The sequence below is a fragment of the Battus philenor genome, unplaced genomic scaffold, assembly GCF_028537555.1.
Source record: "Battus philenor isolate CCGP_79_NKW_IND1 unplaced genomic scaffold, ilBatPhil1.0.hap1 SCAF_1, whole genome shotgun sequence".
Classification (NCBI taxonomy): domain Eukaryota; kingdom Metazoa; phylum Arthropoda; class Insecta; order Lepidoptera; family Papilionidae; genus Battus; species Battus philenor.
In genome coordinates this window covers 8,726,249-8,751,198 of record NW_027181661.1, presented here as the reverse complement: position 1 = coordinate 8,751,198, position 24,950 = coordinate 8,726,249, and the positions used below count along the sequence as shown (strand labels likewise).

At 33.5% G+C, this 24,950-nt stretch overlaps 1 protein-coding gene across 2 annotated transcripts in view; it reads right to left on the bottom strand.

Moving 5' to 3' along the window:
- The window catches only part of fw (furrowed), a 78,405-nt gene that overhangs the window by 25,601 nt on the left and 27,854 nt on the right, over window positions 1-24,950 (bottom strand). The window contains exons 2-6 of one of the 2 annotated variants that reach the window (XM_068774885.1): window positions 13,220-13,402; window positions 12,436-12,645; window positions 7,866-7,961; window positions 1,926-2,048; window positions 88-251 (exon numbers count right to left, since the gene is read on the bottom strand). In XM_068774885.1, the coding sequence (XP_068630986.1) occupies window positions 88-251; window positions 1,926-2,048; window positions 7,866-7,961; window positions 12,436-12,645; window positions 13,220-13,402 (776 nt within the window). The remainder of the gene's footprint in view (window positions 1-87; window positions 252-1,925; window positions 2,049-7,865; window positions 7,962-12,435; window positions 12,646-13,219; window positions 13,403-24,950) is intronic. The other variant, XM_068774965.1, reaches the window with a different exon arrangement.

Sequence of the window (24,950 nt, the reverse complement as noted above, 5' to 3'; positions counted from 1 at the left end):
GTCAAAATGTACAGTAATTATATTTGATTTTATTTTCCGCAAGGTACACTTTTGCTTAAAAAAATCGCATTGTTTAATAAAACTTACTTGGAAGCCGTGTATGAGGTCACCGCCGTGAGACTGGCATTGTTTACGGGCTTCGTCAAAGGAACTACCTTTGGCTACGTTGAACTCGTAACAGTTTCGTGAAAAAGCTGCCAGCTCGATGTCTGCAGGTGCCCCGGCCGGTGCGCAGCGATCATTCGAGAATTCTGTTCGTTTTTGTATAAGTAATAATTTTACTAAATAGAATAACTTATGGAAATGTGTGAACATAACAAGTTTGGGAAGTAGGTTTTTGCAACGAAGTTTCATTCATTGCGTAATTTAAAATAAAATATTGTTGTCACTAAGGCCAGATCTTTAATCTTTTATAGCACCAATTTGATCCATAATACTAGCGAGCGGACGAAATGGCAATTTACTCTCGTACTGGCCATGTAGTAATTTTAGAAGCGCGATAAAAATATTAAAATAAAACACAAAATCGCGTATCGACTACAACATCTGATACTCAGAAGAATTTTAAGAGAAGTGAACTTAATAGTTTAATTTGGATTATTTGTTGTAGATTTATCGAACAATTTATACATATTTAACGTTTTGCATAGTGCCTAGTCATCCTTTAAGTTATTAAAATTGATTCTTTTCCAGTTCCAGGGATCTTATGGTTTTGTTTGTACTTATTACATGTAGTGATCATGTATAGTTGTTAGATATGAACAAAACTTTACAAAATCAATGTGGGCTTATAAAATCAATGGTTTATTGAAAATGGATAAACACTGAGATAAAAAAAAATTCTCGAAAAATTATATCACACACTAGTCACACGTAGCGATAGATCTTACAACTGTATTTTCTAAATGATAAGAGAAAAGAAGATCATGCTTTACAAAATATTGAAGTATAAATAATAATATTGTTTATAAAATGAATTAAAACATTTTCTACAATTCTGTTAAGTTTCATTTTAAGAAATGGAATAATAGAAAATTAATTAATTAGTGAAATCTCGTAAAACTTCGTTTTCTCCCGTAGAGCCGGTCAAAATATATATAGTATATGTATGTAAATAATTATAGTCGACTTTCCCTTGGATTTCCTGCGGTTACATGTAGGCGACTCACGTGACTCATCAACAACTTTGTTTTTCATCATCGGTATAGGTGTACTATCGTATATTATTCGCATTAAAATCATTTAAAATATTAAACCTGTAAATATTCGTTCCAATTATGCAACATATTACCAGGTCTGATTAGAGCGGTGTCGAGGTAAATTTAATTTACGCTACACTGATTACAAGTTCATTAAAATTGACATTTCCGGGATAACCACTAACAACTATTTCCCCAACACACATAGAGATACAGCGCTACATGCTTACACCTACGAGTTCATTAAAGTTTTGTACCCTATATAATGCAGAGAAACTGGAAACTTTCGTTCGTTAAATCACATTGCTCAGCGTTGATGGAATGTAATAACGTACCGAAGAGATTTAAATAATACTTTGTAATGGACACTTTACTAATAATTGTCAACAATTTAACCCATATAAAAACATTAACAAATGCATTTTTGTGTAAAAAATGGGTTATGCTTTATTTAATAATATACACAAGTTAATTGCATTTACAATTTTAAGGCACTATTTGTGTCTAGACATTTCCTCCCAAAAATTGATTATTAAAAAAATAAAGAACATCAAAATATTTCCTTTTTATACTAATTAAACATTTAAATCTCACGTGTGCATTATTAATTATTATCGTATTGATCGCGACCGGTGAATAATCCAAAAATAATACTCGTTCATAAAATAATGAACTTGTAAATGCCATATTCTTTATTAAGTTCATTGACCTGTTAGTGTTGTTTACCTTCTGTAGTGAAGACTTCTACTTCACACAATGACAGAGATCCCTCCACGCCAACTAGCTGTAGAAACACATGTTGACCGATCAAGGTGCGAGCACATGTAAATGTCTTCGTAACGCCTTCATCTGTAAAAGAATATTATTGTTACCAAGGAAAACTAAATAGGAATCAACGCGGACATAGATTATCACAACAAAAATATGGTCTGTTTATAAATAGATATTACAGTTAATTATGTGACCCCTGGCCTGGCCAAGTCAAATCAAAACTGTACTCTCCATTATTACTGACCTGAAAAAAGCAGAGGATAGCAGAAGATGGCATCGAAAATTCGTTTGCAAGACGGACACGACTTTTATAAAATTAGAAACGATAGCGAACATATGATTATCACTATTTTGACATTTATAGATATATAAGATCGACATTTTCTTCACTGATTTAATAGTGTATCCATGGATGCACAAAATGTAAAATTATTCTATGTGTGAATTTTGTTGCATAAAAATCGGATCGATCGATCCGCATGTCCAATTTAAAAAGGGAATGGGTCCTGAACGCTTCAGTATAAAATTCTTTTGAATTTAAGCGAAGTATCAAATTGGAAATTGTTCAAAAAAGATCGTTACATCATGCGCAAAAACGTTAATTACGCGAAATGGTAACCGGACGTTCGCTATGGCTGATGTTGGGGGTGAGGGAGTGAGGGTGTTAGGGTGCATTGGTGTGCGTAAGGTCAACACAACAATTGCAAAATTGTTGACTTCGTGACTACTGTACTAACGTTTATCTTTGTTAATATCGAATCGGTAATTGAACGATTAGTAACATGGCTATCTTTTGGCTTAGATTTTTCAGTATCTTAGTGATCTAACAATTTTAATTGCATAGAAATTCCAAGAGTCAAAATGATAAGAATGTAATGGAGGTCAAGCTATTAAAAAAATTGAATTAAAAACCAGGTAAAAGGTGACGGTCATAGTCGCTACGTCGCGACCAATCATCATCATCTTTTAAGTTATAGGACTAGCACTGTTAGGCATAGGCCTCTCTCACAGCTTTCCAATAAGACCGGTAGGAAGTGGCTTGTATCTGGTCTGTTCCGATGACCTTAACAAGGTCGTGTCCTTTGTGGGTGGATATCCTACGCTACGCTTACCGGTCCATGATCTCTACTCCAAAACCTTAAGGCCCCTGCGGCCATTAGTTCTGCAAGCTGCCCACTACAACTACCATTTCAACTTTCCAACCCACTGGGCTACGTCGATTACTTTTGTTCATCTACGGATCTCCTCATTGATGATTCGATCTTTTCGAGAAATCCTGAGCATAGCCCTCTTCGCTGCTAGTGAAACGTTTGTGAGCGTGTCAATGAGGCCAAAAGTGAGACCACTTTAATGTGACGTAAGTTATCACCGGTAATATATATTGGTCATAGAGTAGGTATTTCGTATTTTCTAGAGCGCTGACAATGGACAACTATACTTAGATTTTGCATGGAAAAATTAAGACATGACACGTTAGCAAGGAAAGCTACATTCATAGTTAATAATATAGTTTTAAGGGCACTTCTTATTATTTTCGCCAAACCGTATAGCTTCATTAAGTACCTACTAAAATTACTGATAATTCACGAAAGACGTATATTTATTCTTTATTTTCCATACATAAACAAAGCTATTAAATGTTTTAGCTATAATATTAAAGCCAAAACATGATATATGCGCCTGCGTCTTTGAGATGAAATGAGTAAAGTCTATGGTCAGTTGTTATAACGTATAGTTATAGCCAGAAAAAGAAAGCGAATTTTGTCGACTACTGGATAGTAAATGTCAAAAAAAATTACTTAAGCCCAGGCAAATATTTGTCTGAAATAACAGTTTTTATGATGGAAAAGTTATATTATTTTAAATTAAACATTGTGAGCAAAGGGGAAAATTAAAAGAATGTAGAAAAGCTATTTAGCTCTTATGGTTGTCAACAACGATGGAATCATAGGACTACGATATTTATTATTATCGCAATTCTACTTATTCTGAGTGATGGTAGAAGAAAAAATGAATAGGCTAAATTTAGTACTCTGTTTTGTGAGAAAAAAATTTCATTCAAATTTTTTTTAAACGTATTGAAGCTATTATACAATCGGCGGTAAAAAAGTATAATGTCTTTATAAGTGTCAGCTTAGCCGACTTTCTTCACGTGAACCGCAAGATACCTTCTAAAGAAGCGCTTACGGTTAATGTTTTAAAGAAAATGAGATGATGTCTAATAATCTATTTATTGGTAGAAGTATTAAAGACAAGTGTCTGTGAGAATATCATAATTTTTTCTTTACGTTAGTTGTAATAAATAAAACTTTATTAATACTAATCAAATATTCGTTACCATTATTAACGATACTGGCTATATTAGAAATTCTCATTTTTATTCCGTTTGTTACTAAAAACAAAAACATAACACTACATTATGACCGTGCCTTTATTCCCTTGTTTTCACTATAATTAATTAACGTTAGCATCTGATTATGTTATTTTCAGAATTTGTAGTGAAACAGGAAGAGACGACAGCGCAAAATTCATTAAAAGTTATTTAAGCTAATGTATGCGGAATAAAATTTATTCTCATAGTTTTGTAAAAGCGTGAATTTATGATGTGTTATAGTGTTTGTTTCTATCTATTCTTTTATTATAGACACATAGCGTATTATACACATTGAGAAGACATTAAAAACGATTTCTTAATTTAAGTGCTTTGCTCATTCAAAACATGTTTATTTTAAAATAAACGATCATCGTTTTAAAGTTTTCACAATTTCACAACGCGAATTTTTATCTCAGCTGCCATTGCACGAAGTACCGGCATAGCTCTAGAACGAATCCAATACTGAATCATCCACATTAATAGAAGATCCGGACTTTTCTCTAAAGAGTCCTCACAGATTGTATTATAGAGTTGGTCTTCTCGTATTAACGAGACTCAATTAAAGTTTTTTTTTGTTAGTAATTTTATTCCTAAAAAAAAATTATGAGATCTATTAATCTTGACTTGTGGAGAAATTTTCTGTAAAATACTAAAGAATTACTTCAATAAATACTGCGTGGTGCGACTTCTTTCGTAACTCTAGAATGTACAACAAACATTTTTTACGCCGTTTCATAAGCAAAACTTGGGAATACCTAAATATGTTAATTTCTTATCGCACACTTATTGTATATATTTTCGGCTATAATAACTTCGTTCTCAGGAGCTCTTGGACTAATTAACCACTGTCTGTAACGGATTGTATTATGCAAGGCTGGCTTAATGCGTCTGCGATTCTATAAGTAAACGTAGTGGAATGATGGCTTCTATTTATAGCGATTGTAAATTAAGAATTTCATTGGTAAATAAACTAAAGGCGATAAAAATAACATTTGCGATTCATGTTATGATTTTACGTAATTAACACATGCCCATGGCGAGGATTATGTCCGGGATTTCTTTACAGGAATGAATCAGGCATGTGAAGTTCTGTAGACGAATGAAAGTAACCGGCATGACTAAGCAAATTGTTAGGTTAAAGTGGCAGTGAGCAGTGCAACACTATATACATACCACGCAGAACAGATAGCCGCTAGAACCTTAATATCTGAAGTGGAGAGCATTGATCAGTGGGCGAAGCTAAGGACGTCCACCTATAAGATAGAACCTTCTAAAGGTCACGACCTTTAGAAGGTTCTATATAAGGAGAAGAAGATACGTAGATCCTAATAGGTCTTATTGGAAATATTTGGTATTGAACCATGTTCTAGCAATGGGCCTCTCACGGCTGAAACGATGAAGATGATGGAGCGTTTTGTCCGAAAAATATAGATAATTCACAACAGTTTTTGGTTTACTCGTAATTATGTTAATAATTTTAGAAAATATCGATTGAATTTCATGACAAAATACAGTGCTTGTGGTAATAGAATATACACAATAATGTGCTATGAAAATAAAAATACGAATTCATGGGTTCACTTATTGCAGCAGATTGTATCATCGACGATAAAACGTAATAAAAAAGAATAAAATATATATACATTTTATGTTGTATAATAGCACTGTGGGTAGTAATATTTGAAAATAATATTGATGGATAAACCAATAATACAAACGCAATACAATATTGGGTTCGAATCTTCAAACTCAATTTTGTATTCAAGTGCATCAGGTGGCGCGATCTAGTTTCCAATTCGTGTGTTCTGAATTCGAACCTCTGCAGTCGTAAATGTTAGTGCAATATCCGGTTTAAGGTTGCGGTGCGAGTGTACATTATGTCCCCACTATTGAAGAAGTTGGTAGTCTTTGTGCATCATTTGACGCACTTTAAAAAAACTCAAAATTTGAAAGATCGGTTATAAAATAATCCCCGGTATTGTTATTTTTTTTGAGGACGCTTTCAGAAAATTTTAATTAACAATCAAAAGTCCCCTGTCTTCTTTACAATGAGTTTTGATTTTTCTGCGAATTGTAATCCAATGATTCAAGCCAACTCACATATGTTGAAAGTATTAATAAAACAAAACGAATAGAGTTTGTTTGGAATTCTGAGTAAAAATACATTGTTATTGACAAAATGTGTGTCTCTTACCAATAAGTAAATGTATTGCATGCATATTAATCTTATTAAAAAAGAGTCCACTACAAATCTTAATAAACGAAAGTTACCAAACGAGTTTTCATTACTAATAATAAAATATTGTGATATTGAAAAAATCGTGACATTGACAATCGTAGAATTCTCCTGATTCGATTAATCTTATTCTTATAAATCTTTTGAGCGACACAGATGACAAAAGATGCACAAAGAGAGACATAATTCAATTTAATAGCTATCTATGATTTACAAGAGAAAATATACAAAAACGGTATTTTGATATGGTAAAAAGTATAACAGTTTAAGAAGTCTGAGATTTAAAATGAAGAGATGTACAGGAGTATTTAAAACGATTTTGTTTATGTTTGCCTGCAAAGTCGTTTCATCATTAAAAAAAAACAGTCTTTGTACAGGAGATGTAAAAGGGAACTGCATTACATTTTTATAAACACGAAAGATGGGTGCTAACCCGGCTACGTCTATTTACGTACCGGTAACCAGAATGTAATAGTACCAAGTTATGCAAATATCACTTTGAGTATTGTATTATTAATAACTAATTGACATAGCATATTAACATATAAATTATGTGCATCCAGCACGTAATTTACTTACAAATGTTTTTTTTGGATGTATAAAATTATTTATTAATAATACAAATACGCATTGTTTTCGGTAACAATAATTAAATTAAATAATAATGAAAGAACTTAAACATGCAATGAAGAAATTTTTAAAATTTTAAGGAATAAAAATAATACAAATCTACTCAAAGCTGTCGGTATGATAACTATATCATTTTGTTCTCTATATATTCTTTGAAAAATTCCATTAATTCTCACTTGCCAATCATCACAATAAAAAGGTGAAATGATCTTCTTTTTAAACATTCTTCAGATAATTATTTTACAGGTCGAACACAGCCGTCCGAGTGTTGATTACCGGAACAGACTAATTAGAATTAATTTATTAGTATCACATAAACCCGAAAAAAATCCTTTACGTAATAAGTGTGGTGTTTGAGAAATTTTACTTTAGGAGGATTTCTAGTTACAACACGCAATAACTTGTTTTAGCCAGGCGTCGTTTAGGGGCGGAATAATTATTTATAGAGGTGAAAAACAATATTTGAATAGGTTAATTTTTAAGGGTAATTTTCAACCATGATAAACATGATTTTTAATAAAGACAAATTATATCATAAGCCAAAAGAGTGGAATGTATGCTTACTTCGAATAATATTTTTTTTCCCTTATCGTGTCTCGATTGAAAACAAATAAAATGTTTTTAATGGCAGTGTAATAAGAGTAAAACAACTCGCCTATTGTCCCCGGGAACCAAGCGCACAGTGGATTCCTCTGCAAGTCCGTACTGCTATTGCCAACTCGGATTTCTAAGTCTTGTAGTGGTTGGTGACCTGTAATAAATAATATATTAAGTATTTATAGTAAAACAACAAAAGTGAATCACAGATAGAGATTAAAATTAAGCATCAATTTAAAATTAAAGCAGCAACCTGGTTTTTAATAAATCATAAAATAAAGAGTTTAGGTGATGTAGAGGCTGTATAAGAGAGGTTTAAGCGCTGTATAGTAGTAACCCAGCGGACTGAGACTTTCGATCGTAGATTGTAAGTTCGATTCCAAGGATACAATCATATATAATTCACAATTTGTGTATTAATTTTATGAGATTGCCACTGCTCACAAATATTTCAACAGGATTGGCAGCAGCGAAATCTGTTTACTATAATACCACTTTACAATCGCCAATCGCCTGCCAAACTTGGCGTTTATGGTATATCTTCTCATAGATATCTTTGGGGGAGGCATTTACCTTGCTTGCTGCGTTAATCGTATGAAACGACCAGGGGCTGTAGTAACTCAGTTTTTTAAATTAACAAGTTTTCAGACGCTTAGTTTAATTCTCAATATCGTACGGTAAATGCTTATGCAAGTGGCGGTTCACCCACGCTACGTCTACCGGCTCGTGGTCTCGAGAACCTACATGCCACGTGGCGGGGCACATCGGTTGTACGAGCAAATTGACCCACTGAATGTTTTTTCAGACGAGCAATTCTACGTCGGTGACTTTGGTTCTTGTACGGGTCTCCTCATTTCTGCGACCTCGTAGCGAAGCTCTGAGTATAGCTCTCTAATACAGAAAAGGACCTGAACATCAAGGAGGTGAAGAATCCAGATCCGTTGGTCATCCTTACGGATGTCATGGTGTACAACAAAGGACGAGGGAATTGTGCGATCTATCCGAACCCAGAACCAATACCTACTGGGGAAAATCCCTGAGGCCAGAAAAAAGACCAGAGGCGTCGCCCGAGATAACGGAGAGGTTATCAAGGCGGCTTTTGTAGTGTTCGTCAATACCATTAAATTCACTCAATGTCCCCTACTCTCGTCTAACAACGTTGCTGTTGGTTGTAGGCTAAAAACACACGCGGGGACGAAGAGAAACGAGAAGGCGGACCTGTTGGTTAAGCACGCGGCCGTAAAGAGTAAAAGGAGACCGAAATACGAGAGATGGTATATTTCAAATGTCAAGCGACAGCTTAGGCTGGATACGTTTGACAATTGGAATAAGAGGTAGATGGAAGTCATGACGGCTTCGATGACGAGGAAATTTTTCCCAGTCGCTTTCTCAGCCTATCGCGAGTTTCGTCAATTTGAGGTGGACACGGTTCTGATCCAAATGTTCATGGGGCATGGGGGATTCTTCGAGTACCTGCATAGGTTCAAACTCAGGGAGACTCCCCTGTTCATCTGTGATCCTGATGTGGACCAGACAGTGGTGCACCTGATCATCGGCTCTTCAGTATTTAGAGTAGAATACCAGTCTCGGTAAGCAGAGAGAAAAGAAGAAGATAACATCGCCTCCTTGATGAGTAAAGAGTAGTGTTCCCAGACATTATTTAAGATTTTACAAAAAAAGTAATACGATAAATAATAAAAAGCAAGAATAAAAAAATAATAATTAGAGAAAACAATAAACAAGAGTGATAAATAATGGCGAAAGAAGTGAGGCAATGTACGGAAGGAAAGTATGGAAAGGAATGAAGGATATTGTTATTGAAATTATAGTAAATAATGAGACATTACAAAAATTATAAATATAATGGAAAAAACATAAAGACCCTGTACACCAATGATAGGGGTTAAACGAGAAAAAAATATACTATATCCATTCTTCTCTGGGTGATCTTGGGCCTTATATTATAAGGTCCATCGTAGGCGAAAATGTCACGGATTCGTAAGTTATCACTATGTCAAAGTAAATGATATGTTCTTAAAGAGACTTCCTTTAGATGTTCTGTGCATCACGTACACTCGTTTTAAATTGAACATTTTAAGAAAACTTGACAAACTATTTCGCAATTGTAATTTCGTGTTCAAATAGTAGCTTGATTTTCAAAGACATCAATGTTTAATAAGCTACAGTAAAGGTTGATTCACATAAGAAACGTCTTAGTTACGACCTCTATTATTTTTAAATAATATACATAACAAATTTCATAAATCGTTAAAATATTAAGATAACTATTTTAAAATGGGGCATTATAAAATAGCCACGAAATATTATTCATTCATTAATGATGAATGACGTTCAAAAACCGAAAAGGTGCTTGGACTATTTTTTGATATTTTTAGTTATGTTTCTGTATACATTTAACTAACCGTCGGAAAAATCACTATTGTTAGTGTGAATAGGCTTTTGAAAAGTGATTGGTTTTGCAAACATATGTTGCCCACACGTCATTTGTACGGTCAGCTCTATTGCACCCACTTGCGACACGATATTGCCCCGCGGACTGTGACGACGCGGCGAACAACTTTTTGTATCAAAAGTAATCATTGGAAAATAAGTCGTACGTCCTAAAGGAACAACCAGCAATAATTGAGAATTTAGAAATTATAATAACATCAAAATGTTATTGAAACGACTGATGTTTTCTTTGAAGCCTTTATAGTACTCCTATTTTCTAAAACATACATTTTATTTTGTTTTTAGATACCAGAAAAACGCAAACAATTGTCAAGTATACGCGGCACGAAATCCAAATTACATGCGATATGTAACTAGATTGTTGTAAACTTATTTCAGTGTACAGAATAAAAAATCTCTTTGATAATATTCAGTATTTATATTAACAAGTTATTAAACCGCAGACCAGTCCATTTACTGTGTGAGGAGATTGTAGTAGATAGAAATAAACATAAAATTCAACAAATCCGATAAGGAGACGCCGAATGATTTGAAGTAAAATTGAATGAATACAGCGGACCTGAATATTCCAATGCTCACTGCCGCCTGGCAAGAGTGGGACGGAACTCGTCAGTGGCTCGACTTATCCCAGTTTATTGCTCGCAAATGTGACGACGTCTTGTGTAGAGTGCACTGCAGCGCCTCGTGGTATGACAAGAAAGTTGTTTAATGTGCTACTCTATTTGCACGCGGAAACAAGAATGTCTGGTTTTTGCACTCTTAATCTTTCTTTCACTTGCGATATTTCATTTAATCGTTTTTTGTCGATAATCGTACAATATGTTTCCAAATAACGACGATAAGTATAGAATAAGACGTTTCCAATAAATAATGTACCAAAAGAATTTTATTGTCCTAAAATTAAAACATATTTAAAATTAGCCGTTCCTCTCGAAATTGTGCGATGTATAATATAAAATTTATAATTCATCATGGGCAATATCATTTCACCCGCTAGACAAAGGGCTCCCCTATAAGTTCCCATAGGACAGATTGGAAGCAACCCATAAATTTCGTTTTCCGACGACTTTGATGGCTTCTGATCTCCACTCTAAAATCTTAAAGTCACGGCGGCAATCTGTTCTACGTGCTCTGTGACCTGCTCACTGCCCCTTACCAATCCGCGAGGTATAGTTAGTTTGTATATGGATCTCCTCATTCTTGGTTAGATCGAATCAGTAGTATACAGTTATTAAATTATAATTTCTTTATGACACAGTAATAATAATTAGATTTCTTTGTTTATTGAATTATTAATGCGAATACATTCACAACAGAAGACTGGAATTAAAATGATTGAGTGTACTTTTGCACGGTAAGTTTTATTAATCCGGGACAATTTATCCGTTCTCCGCTATCTATACGCCATAAATTTTTTGCTTCTGCAAAAAGATTCTATTAGAAAGTCATTTAGCCCACCCTAGACTTTTAACCCCAATATCATCGTGGAATGAATATTACCTTTGTGATGAATATTACCATGACATTTGACATAATTGAGAGATTCTGAGTATGTGGACGTGTATAAAGAAAATAACAGTTTACAAAATGGGTGGGTCGACAGTCGATGATGTTTAAAGAATTAAGAGCATATTTTACGCGATAATGTATGTTCTATCACCACGTAAATGTATATATATTGAATCAAAAATTATATACATGCTTTGATTTTTCATTCGATTCTCAATTTAACGGCTAATGTTAACCATATTCTATACAAGTTAGATATTTTATAATATTAATTAATTAATCGCGTACAGAAAACCGTATTAGTGCATTTGACGGAATATAAGGATAAATTTTTGAGGCGTCAGAAAAATATCTGAAAACCGGTAAAATGCGAAAAAAGGCTCGCTGTATGTTTACGTAATCCAGTAAAAAAAATAATATTTTGTTACATCACGTTTCAATGGAGCATAAAGAGTCAGGTGAATAGTGATTATTTATATAGTAAATAATTTATTGTATAGTTATCTAGTTTACTGACCGCAGTTGTGCATTGCGAAATTAATGAGAAATGTATAATGCCTGCTTTAGCGACCATTTTTTATATTGATTTATATTGAAACCAAGCGTGGTTTGGTGCATTAGGAAGTTTTAGCTCCTGAGAGACTTACCGCAACATCCTCTAGTGGTCACTCTAACGACTTTGACCGCGTAATGCCTCAGTAAGTCCACCTGCCACCAAGGCGAAGCTTCGCGCTGTGTCTCCGTGCATCTCTTGCCGTCATGCTCGGTGGTTTTCTCTCCGTCGTTGCCGTTAGCTGCTGCTCCTCCGCGGACTGTCGTTGACTGGTTCGCCGGTTTTCGGAACGCAACGTTCGTACCTGAGTTAAAAAAATGTGTCATTCTTGGTTTAAATGGAACAAGTTATTAGCCGTGTGTCTAGCTGATTGACCACGATATCTTTGGAACCTTAAAGCGTAGAAACTTTAAATCTACTAGGAATATTTCAAGCTCTAACAGGCCGTTAAAACCTGGCCCGAATATTTTTTGGAATGTTAAAAATTACCAATATGAAATTATATCGACTAATAGCAGTGTGAGTCGAGCGGGCTTCAATTACTTACGTGCATATTTCTACACGTCATAGGTCAGCTTTTTTAATGGACTTTCATTGCTATCTAAGTGGCATTTAGGCGGGTACAGAGCGGCATCCAAAGACCTCTTTTAAAGTAGCGATGCACGGGGGCTTCCAGGAGTCTTATTTCTGGCCGCTGCATATTAATATTTTTCCGAATTGCCTAAGTTCAATGTGCAAATACGATCATATCGGATTTATCCATATAAATTATAAACTCGTGTTAGTAGCAGTAGTTTCATTAAAATATATGAAAATATTACATTTAAAAATGACTACATGAAATAAAATACATAACAGTAAATAATGTAATAACTCACCGCAAAATGGCGGTTCGGCTGTCCAGTCGCCTCTTAGAGTGCATTCTCTTTGATGAGCTCCGAACAATTCGTATCCGTCATCGCACTCGTAAGTGGCTATCGTACCGGCTGTGATGTCATTATCATTGGGCAGCGATACCCTTGCGTTAGGCGGAACTGCCGGATGCCCGCACTGCCGTTCACCTGAAACGTTACAAAATTAATAATTTACGAATTGTACTTATATATTACGTTGCATTTTAAGTAAACAGAAGGTGATTGGTTATAGATGTAAAAGCTTTAAAGGGGGCCAATTAATTAAAAAAAATACACCTTGATAAACATATATATAATACAGTGTATTATAGTTATTAATCTAGTCTTTGTACTGAGTAGTAGTAGAAGTTATTTACCGGTTACATTTCCATAGAAAAATAAATCCATTTTAGAGTCATCATTTTATACACATTGATTGAAAATAGGTGTGTTATTTTCGAAGCTTTCAATTGAGTAAACGATTGAGCTATCTTTTACTCCTTTAATGCTTTTACGTGTACAACATCATTTTGTATATTATTATAATTTACTCTAATATACAAAGAGTTTACTTAATATTTTTCTATTTATCTCAGGGACATTTTCATAAAATATATTCGCTCTATGGTGAAGCGTCACTTAGTGTGATAAGAGATGAAACAGATAGTTTTATATCGATCATGGGATAATTAAGAAACCCCTAGACATTGTAATCTGTATTTATTTATCTATCCAGTCTGTTATCTTTCAACTCAGATGTATTCTACTTTTTAATTATGTATATTTATATTTTGTCAATATCCATTATTTTAGCGGAGAGAGAGCAGAGTTTTAAATCGGAAAAGCTAGACACTTTGTCTAGCTTTCCTGATCTAATATTTTCAGAGGGGTGTTGCAGATAGGATAACGAATCCCTCCAGTTTTAGAGAAGTAAATCATTTCAGATGGTGTAATTAATAAACGATGTATCCGGGATTTAGTCCAAACATTAAACGGTTAAATTAAATTACTTTTTAAAACAGTCTTTATTAGTCGATTGGTGATTCTATTGCGCATGTTAATAGCTATGCGATATTGTAACGTTGGTAACGCATCATGCCGGTTTCGCCAGGAATACGGTTAAAGAAAGCGCACTTATGTAACTTGGCGATACACATAACACGATAAATGCCAAAACGATTGTCCGCGCAGCTTACTTCCGATGTTTTATGCATGAAAATTTAGTATTGAATACCGTATTGGCATCATGGAAGTTGTCTACAAGATAGAATAGAATTTCAAATAGGAATTAGATGTGGATTAACTTATCCGTGTAATCGGCATGCAAAAAAACATGTAATTACTTCAAAAATAAATCTTTTCAATCAAAATTAAAGAAGCTTTATTTTTTGTGATATATCATGAAATAATTACCAGTTTTCGTATAATTTATATCTGTATCTAAATAGTATTTATTCTATTTGACATAGCGCTTTACATTAAATCAGTAAGCTCAGTATTTATTGAGAAACATTTTCGATGTGCAAATGGGTTTCCGTGGTTTTAAGCTGACAGTAATCTGGCTTAACGGTTTCTATACTCCCGTAACAGAACATTGTTTTATATATGCATTCATCGTATAAAAAATTAATTTGAAATTCGTTGAATTTTATTGTGTCGTTTGTTCTGTAGTGTAGAGGTGGTTCAGTCTGCCATATTAACATCGAATTCCAATTAAATGTCATACTGTAATGTGGGATTGCTTTTAGTAATTACTTTGCTTTTAGCCGACGAACCGAACTGTGAAAGCCGGAAAGCCACCCGGTATCAATCAAATACTGAGAATTACTTCATACAACGACTGTGTGTTATTTTTGGAAAAGGATCTCATTGTATCTGTATCTATTATTTTATTACTGTGAAATAGAAAAATATATTTCAAATTAATTCAAATATCACAATCATGTCCATTCATTCATTTTAGGCGTAGGTCATCCACTGCTACATATAAGGCTCCCCGTAAATTTTTTGGCCTGCTCATTGTCGCTTTGACTTGTCAATTTTTCGCAGTTAAAATTATTTTCACAGTTTATAAACTTATGCTGGTATATTTTCTTAATTTTTCTAAATGTAAACGAGGTTACTCCGTTCTAGAAAGAAACTTGACATAGTACAATGATAACAATTCAGAGGAACCATGTTTTCATTCTAAATTATATGAGTATAGTGGTAGGTGAGTAGAGTACAGTACATACCGTGCCGTCTGCGATAGCCACGATACTATTTTGCAATGTGGTTCCTAGGCAATCGGTGTTTGTGGCATTTGGAAGTGAAGGACAGGCTGGCATTTTGTTGCAAAAATATTTTAGCCGGACGTTAGGAAACATGACTAAAGTTCGATATGACCATTATGTAATGAATTCCTTTTTTAATATACACACGTTTATGAAAAGTTTTTTTTTTAATTATTAGCCCATGCTTATTTTACATTAGAAAAGGGAAAATAATTCACAATTTTCAAATTCTTCTTTATTTATAGTTAAAAGTAGCTAGATAAATTTGAAAAGGTCAGTTATTGACGTAGAGTCCCTCTCTTGACAATCGATCGGCGCTGCTCCAAAATACAAATTAAAAAATAGTTTGTGTATTGACTGACATCTTATCAATTAATAGCTGAAAGCATATTTAATAATGTATTTGCAGAAAGACTGGTTTAATCGAACTATTTGTTATTTAGTACGACATAATTAGTAATACAGAAAGTTTTTGAATTTAGTGCTACTATGAAAACATAGCAGGAAAGTTATTATTCATGTAAATTGGTAATTAACAATTATTTAGTTAGTTTTAAAAAAGGTGTTTTTTTAACAAATAAATATTTTACTACATTATGCGCAGCAGTAGAGGACTATACCACACTGCCATCGCCATTCCGCTTGCTAAGCGTGGCGATTATGGTATATTCCTTTTACATATCTTTGGAGGAGGCCTTGCTCCGCAGTGAGTTTATGAGCTGAAACGACGACAACGAAATATATTATGTGTGTCAAAATTTCAAAATTATGTCTATTATATATTAAACAGATTGAATAATTTAATTTCCTTCACGTTTTATAGTGTTGTTGTTGAGGCTTAACGATGGCTGATACTTTGAAAGAAGAGAAAAATTATTGTACTTCTTGAGGAAAATTGCTGTCAATGTTTCGTACCTAAGAGGCTAAATGTGAGCTGTTCGACAGTCCAAAGGGTCTAATAGTGCAGGCAACGGTGGTCTCAAGAAGATTCTAGATGAAAGCTGTCTGCCGAAGCGCGGTATGATCCTTTTCTAGTGTTAACTCATAATAAAAATCGCAAATTGTACTATGTAAACCTCTAAATGTAAAAATTAAGAAATAATTAAATTATTCTACGAACAGTCGGGAGCAGAACTATCTGCTACCTACATACGCCTGAATACAAAAATAATTTTATGATGAAGCTACTATATTTTTGGAAGATATCGTCGGTGAAGAACGGTGTCGTTGAATGCTACAAAGACCAGGCTGGGGAGACTCCGTCATGTTTTGGTTAGCAATAAATTCGTTAGATCTTAAAGCGTAAGTAAGTCTTCGTGGAAACTGGCACACTCAAAGGTCATATACACGTAACGGAAGCTGTGTTTCCTTATTCTCTACCCGTATTATTCATTCTCGATGAAAAATCTATTTTCATGTTACGAACGATGCGCTTATGTTGATCTAGCGATGAGGAGTATGTGCTAGAGGTTGGAATTCGCCATTTGGATTTGCCAGCAGAAATTATCAACATCAATCCAATAAAGCGTGTCGGGAATATTCTAAAACAACTAGTCCGATCAACGTAACTGCCGCCGCAGGCCATCGGATAGCTAAAGAATGTGATTAGCGCGCAGTGACCGTAAGGGATATACTCACTAGTATACTATGACGTAAGCAAGCTTTCATTTCGGCCAGGGGCGGCCATATGTAATATTAAAATATACACTATTTGTACTTGTTTAAAGTAAAAAAATCAAAATAACGTGTTACACTTTTACTCATCTAGCAGGTGTAGTCCGTGCCCTTTAAATTCTGATAATACCACTATTTAGTAAAAATGTGATGAATAAGTTTTTAAATGGATTGCTTATTAATTTAAAAAAAAATATTAGAATAACACACATCTTGATAGTATCAATCAAACAACAGTGATAGTAAAAATTGTTCTCAACTGGGTGCCCATCTTTTTTTATAAAAGATTTTTATACAATTCCAATGTACGTGTATAACAATAGTAATAAATATTAAAATAGAGCACACATAAATATAGTACCTTCCGCTAGACTTGTTTTCCAAGAATTTCACAGAATGAAAATAAAGTAAATTTGAAAAAATTCTTCGGGAATGTAAAAGTGAAAATACAGTCTGGAAATGGTTTGCACGAACTATATAATAATTACTGTGAACATTTTTGAACGTTATGACAAAAATCCAACTGAGTCTGTCGTTCGCTCTTCTCACCGAATGAATGTAATAGATGTGGTTGTTATTATAAACCTTTGTATGTAATGTTTTGTTTTAATACGTAAAACGCGTCAGCTAGTTGTTACTGCTATAATGGGACGTACCTTTTATGTTAAGTTTTTTTAAAGATAGCCATCATGATGTTACAGCACCATGTTCATGTTGTAATAACCAAAGTTCTTTTTTTGTCACTTATCACTTAGCATTAGAAGCTTTGACCATGTCATCTTTTTATGATATAAAAGATCCAGAATTAAAACAGTGAATTTCAACCGACAAGATTCGAAAAAATACGTAATTCGATTTCGCAATATATTTGGTACGCATTCGAGGTACAAACGCGTACCGAATTCGGACTGATTACGTGCCGGTGTTTCTTTTGGAATACTGACTTTGTAGTGTACGTAACAAATCGTATCAACATTCAACTGTCGTTTTGTTTAATCATGATTTTGCTTCAACAGCTGATGACTCGTAATCGTTTGTACTGTACTTATATGAAGGCAATCACATAGTTAAAACATAAGCTGTTGATATCTAAATTTTACGACATATATTTGCTAAGCGTTTTACTTTTACTTATTAAAACAAGTATTAACGTAAAGTTGTAATTGGAACTTAGGTTTAATAGAACATACGAAAGCGCTGTAATTTAGACAGCGAACGATAAATAACCTGATTAGCATATTGCACTACAGATTAACAATTGTCAAAATGTGGATACATTCACTCGGAATTTGTGTGATGCGAATATTTAAACTTCGAGAAGGTATTCAATTAGTAATAAATAGGTAGTCTGCGTTCGCAGATTTGTTTATTGATGCACTAGTTTTCTTTTTTAGAATATACAAGCACTTCCTACATATCATTTTTAATTCAGGATGGCGACTTAAAGTGACGCTGTTAGGGTAATAAAAAAATTAAAAAATGTTATTATGTTTATTATAGTTACACAAATGCTCATTCGAACCGGGTCGGTGGAATCACGTACCAACTGGCGGTGCATGACGGTTCTTTATGAACCTGTCGAAGCGGCCTCGATTCGAGATTCCTCGATTCGACTTCGAACCCAAAACTTTGTCATCACAATAACTTCGGGTAAATAACTTTTTACAATGTTATACTTTGTAATGCTTGCTGTGCAGGCGTAATTTATGTTGAAAGTATTTATAATTACGTAACGAGTTATGTACTTAAAAAGAATGTTTATATTTTATCAAAATATTTGTGGTAATTTTCGATCTAATGCATAAGCGTTGTTGATTTCAATTGTTATCAGTGTATTATTAAATAACTGCTCAAGCTTATTTGTCACTGTGCTAACGAATTTCGTTAGCTTCCATACTTTCGGCTTGCCTTTCTGTCATTACAGGCTTTCAACCTAGGTTGTACAAAAATGATTTTACAAAGCAACTTGTCAAAATGTACAGTGACATGTATTAAAAAAATTGCACGCACAGTTCACTCAACTTTTTTTCTGCAAAATGTCAATGATTTAATTTTAGCAAGCAAAACTATAGTATGCGTATTTCATACATCTAATCACATTTTTGCCAAGTCTCGTTGCCTGAAAGTTGCTATAAAATGTATGGTAATTAATAAGAAGTAGTTTCCATCTGTATTCTCACCGTTTCATATTTACTTATCATTTATTTCTTCCATTAAATACTAAATTGTATCTAAATGATAAAAGTAGAATTATTTGTTTAATAATTATATAATAGAAAGATATCTATGAAATTAGTTTTCTCAAGCTAATAAATTAATTTCTTGGAATTTTTACTTTTAAAGCAGGCAGGCGGTACACATCCAAATGACATCAAATGTCAACCTAATGTGGTTGGATTATTCACGAGCCAAATGGCGTGTACAACGGATGGCCGCTGGGCCTTTAAGGTTTGCAAGCAGGCGTGCCTCAAGGATCGGTAGTAGCGCATGTTCTAGACACGCTCTGTAACAATGACATAACACGTGGCTCTAGTTCTTATGGAAATCTATAGGGTAGGCCTATGCCTTCACATAGAATATCCACTGCTAGATATAGGTCTAGCAGTTGATATTCTATGGCTGAAATAATGTGATCGCAGCAATCTATTCACCCGTGAATTTCTCAATTCAAATCTCGATGCATCTAAAGATTACTATAGAAAATTAATACCTTCTTCCGTTGACCGATGTTATATTTCAGTAGATGTAGAAGTTTTTAATCTTATTTATTTTTCAATAGCTTTAATTTTCTGTGCCTTCGACGAAGCTGTAAAAGTCGTAAAAGCTAACTGCGCCCAATACCAATCATTGTATTCGGTTGATAAGGAGGATCCAATACGTGATTTTCTAAGTTTCAGTAAAATAAGCTTTATAGATATTCGTAGATCTCCAGTAGCTGCAATCGGTATCTTGAATTCTGAAGTTTTGATTCCCGAACCGTACAAGCATTTTTGTAAACTAATGATATATTACGAAGCGCGTTTATAGAGTAGTACAGGTATGCGTTTATAACATTCGTGTATTTCTTATAAATACCCGAATAATATATACTTTTTGGAGTACCAATTTTTCTGTGTTTAAAAAAAGGAAAAAAAAATATTCTTAATTTTCTAATACATTATATACATAAGTTTCAGTTATCTCATCTATTCAAAGAAAGTTTTACTCAAAAATCTATCATAGAGCGTCGACTAATATTGCATTGCCTGCTGCAAAAATGTATCTGAAAGGCGCTAAGTGCGTTTCAAATTACGTTAAAAATGGACTGCGCTCTGTTCGGCCGTCTGAGTACATTGGAGACGATTGGTTATTTAGATTTCAAGGTCCGCAAAATCAGGTCAAATCGACCTGAAAGAGATGATGACGTTTGGAAATCTTTTTAGTTGATTATTTAAATTAAAGGTAATTTTTTGGAAAGGACAATTGTATTCTCCGAGGCGACACGGTTTTTGATAAACTGGGAGTTTTAACAATACTATGTACTGTGTTATTAGTTTTAGGTGTTCGCGGTTAGTTCAGTAATCTTATTGACTACGGCTTTCCATACTCAGTGAAGTGATTGAGCTAAGAACATTTATTATTCTCTATTTATTGGTGAATACTTGGCAGTGTCATTTACATACTGGCGATGGCGCTGTGCGACATTTCGCGTTTTAACTTTTTTCCCAGATGAAAGAATAAATGCAACTTGAAAATTTCATAATACTTAAGATGTCAGAATGATGAAAGTGGAAGTAGTGATTATTTATTTATATGCTCAACCAGCAACTGTGACATTAACATCGCAGTTAAGCAAAGTATAACATAAAACCAAGGGTCATGAGCCTCATTGTAGTGGATACAGCTATACAACTGTTAGGGGAACCGGAAAGTAATGTCGTTTCTGTCAACATATTTTACAGAAAAACCGATTGATTTTTACCACGCCGGCATTGAAAATTTGTATAACTACATGGCAATACGTTATTGATAATTAAGGTGAATATATTGTTGAATAGAAATAAAAACTTGTTAAAAATATAGTCGTGTTAATTTAATATAAGAAAGCGACATTACTTTCCGTTTAATTTAGTGAATATATTTCGTAATGAAATTATACAACAAATCCGATTATAAATAAAATCAAATGGAATTAAATTAAAACTTCAAATCGTTGATAATGTAAATAAAATTTATAATAACACAATGTCTAAACTGGATTAAAAACACTAAACAGAACTAAACCGAATCGGATGATGAACTAAATAAATATAGATTACTAAGATACAAAATTTCATTGAGTTTTTCTCCGAAATATTCTGTTATCTGGAATTTATGTAAGACAGGATTAACTGAACGGCTAAGATATGTACTAATATTAATTTGGTAATCCAACAATCCGGGGAATCTGATCTCCCCTACACTGACTCGCTGAGCTATAATAATTATTATGTCGGGATGATCGGATGCACAGGTTGTATCGGAATTATCATTACATTGTATTTATATTCAACGAGTTAATTAAGCTTTGTAGATCGTTATAAAATTTGAGGATAAAACACGTGTTGTTAATTATAATGGCGAAAATTTAATTAATGAGCTTAAAATGATTACGGGTTAAATATAATTTAATTAAATATGTACATGTAAAGTACTTGCCTAATAAGTTATTTTTGGCGACTTATTTGTTCTTTGACTTTAACATTGAGTTTACATTATTATGTCAAACAAACTTTTTGTATATCATTGTATTGATTTTACATGTATTATGGTAAATTGAATGTTCTATGTAAATAATGGCGTGTTACTTTATCACAAAAAGTAGTTGTAATGCACTATTCTCATGCTTGTGTACTGCGTTACCTACAATTTTATTGGGAACGGCGGACAGGGTCGAGTGATTCCTTATGCGTCCGAGATGCCGGCCGCTAACGGTGACTGATTGTTCTAAACACAAAAACCTATAGAAGGCGACGTGCGTGCCCTCCTTTTGACGAAGACCCGGTGTCTTTATTGTGGGCCGTGTTGATAAGAGAAGCGTGTGAACGATTTTGATTTTTCATTTCGTCAGTTAATTAAAACCGTTTAAAAGTCTATCTTAATATGTATGCTTCGTCAATATGTATGCGATTCCAATATGCATGCAAATACCTCAGCGCTCGATGTCTAAAAAGCTTCCGTTCAGTATTAGTGTCTCTACTAGACCTTTTACTCTTGTGCATCGTCAAGTATTTTACATAAAATTGTTTCATTGTAAATTCGGGTACTTGTTAGTTAGTTTTTATTAAAATGTGTATAGTTCAATATAAAAAAATATCTTATAGTTTTTACAATACCAATGTTTAGACGCGTAATAATTTTTGATCTGTTAATAAATATAATAACTGCCTCTAGATTTTAAAATCACCTCATTCTGTACAGCAGTTTCTTTACGCCTTGGACGCTAAAGAGTTTGTGTTTAGGCAGCAAAAAATTAATTTAACTGAAATAAACATTAATAAATTGTTTTATGAAGTATTTGAATGTATCTAAAACGAACGAAAAGAAAAGTAATCTTCAAAAAAAAGTTTCTCGTAAATTAAGGCACTTCAAATGAAATCTTGTTAGATGTATACGTCAGCGAAAAGATACGAGCCGCCTCCGTCTTTGTATTGAACCAGATTGTATCTTGGTCAAGAATGTTGTGAAGGCACCGGCATTTAACTGCTTGCGAGTTTAAGTAGCCCATTCTGTTATTCTTCAAAACGTTCCAAAACAATAGGCAGAATCTTAATAGAAATAAAGAATTATAAAATGTATTCTTATTGAGTTAAATGTATTTAATGTAATAATTAATTTTATAATATTTGGACTAAAAACCATGCAATGTATAGTCGTATTTTGACCATTTTGGCGTTTAAAAACACCTGTTTTTTGTACGACTACGAGTATAATGTTTTTATTTTTCGTCTTATTTATCTATATATGTTCGAGATTTCCACCAATGTATTGACTCATCACGATATTACTTGACTCAAACGTCTCAGAGACTTGAAATTTGATAAAAATATTTTATTGCCAAGTTAAGGTCAGCTATGAACGGATCTTGTTAAATTCCACCCGCGGGGAGGTTGAGGGAGCGTTCATAGAGAAAATGGATATTTTTAAACTATTTCGCTTATAGGCATAATACTTCGCAAGATTTTTTTGCAACGTTAAAAATTATTAAGAACATTTTTTTAAGAAATCACGCCCCCAAAAGGTGGTCTTTGCTATGCGAAGGACATAAGAGACAGCTAGTTATTTTATAAATTTTTAACACTTACTACCAATCGATAATAATTGTTATTCAATTTGAATAGTAAATAAAGAAAAGTAGTAAATTGTAAAATTCAAAATACGAGAGGTGTCACTGAATGTTTTTATTATACCAAACATTATAATGTTTTAAAATAATCCACTTTACAATCTATGGAAACATGGACTCAATAGTATAACCATAGTGAGAAGCAAAAGGCGCACTCCTCTTTTGGGGTCTTTTCACCGCGTTGCGAATTCAGCCACAACTTCTTATTTATATTTGAATCGTTTTCCACGAAGTAAATTTTTTGGGAATAAATGAAAGATGCATTTATTGAAGGTCAGGGTAACTTTGGAGGTAATAAATGTCAAAATAAATCCGTGACATTAAAAGAGTAGTTATAAGTTCTATTATTACTAGTCAAAACTTATTTTAGTATTATTTTTAATCTATCTTGTTCTTAAAACTGTTAATGACATCAATACGTAATACAGCAACGTATGGCTAATATGGAATATGAATTTTTGAATGGAATAATTAAACTGTATAAGTTTTTTTTAAATATTTATAAAAACTGTAACAAAAATACAGCGTTCGCACCAACAAGTGCTAATAATACAGAAATTAAGTGGTATTTCAGGTATAACAATAAAAATAAGGATCAGAATTGATTTCATATCTTAGGAAATATCTACTGTTTAATTGTGGGAACCGTTTACAATGGAGTTGTTGTTTAAGTACCGGTTGACCTTAAAGCGTTACAAACTATGAGTTCTGCATCTTTCATAATCATATTGAGATGGAATTTTAAACCGTAATAACTCTTACTTGTTGTTTTAAAATACAAAGGACTTTTTGGTTAACGTAAACTCCCGCAATTCATTCAGCGTTATAAAATTTGGTTTGAAATATGTACTGTTTTATATTTTGACCTTCTATGATTTACATTGTTTATGGCGATTAGATAAACTGGGCGTTCACCAGATAATCTTCGTTGTATATTATTATCCGCTTTTGAACACATTACACACAACAAGTTAAGACTTAGTTAGTAGCGTTGGTACTCGTATTAGGTTAAATATTAGAATCCAAAGGCGAAACACGGTGATAATTGCGTTGTATTATTCGGTATGTTAAATTGATGCCGAGCCGGTTTTTATCTTTATGGCAAGAAATATGTGGTGAAATATGGTGAAAAATATCTTCTGGCACACTGAACCACAAATTATATCTTGTAAAAATAGTGTACAAATCTCGTGTATTACAAGTTCTGTTTTGAGATTTGCTAAAGTTAGCTAATATCAGTCTTTCGTCGCTATGTCAAATTAGGTTTATTTAGAAATGTTGATGTACATACATGCATATCCAGCGGTACTATATTCACTCAAACAAAGCGGCTCTTTCCGGGACATCGCATTTCATGTGTAAAGAGATAGAAGAGCAGAGCTGCACGCATAACAATTCAGATGAC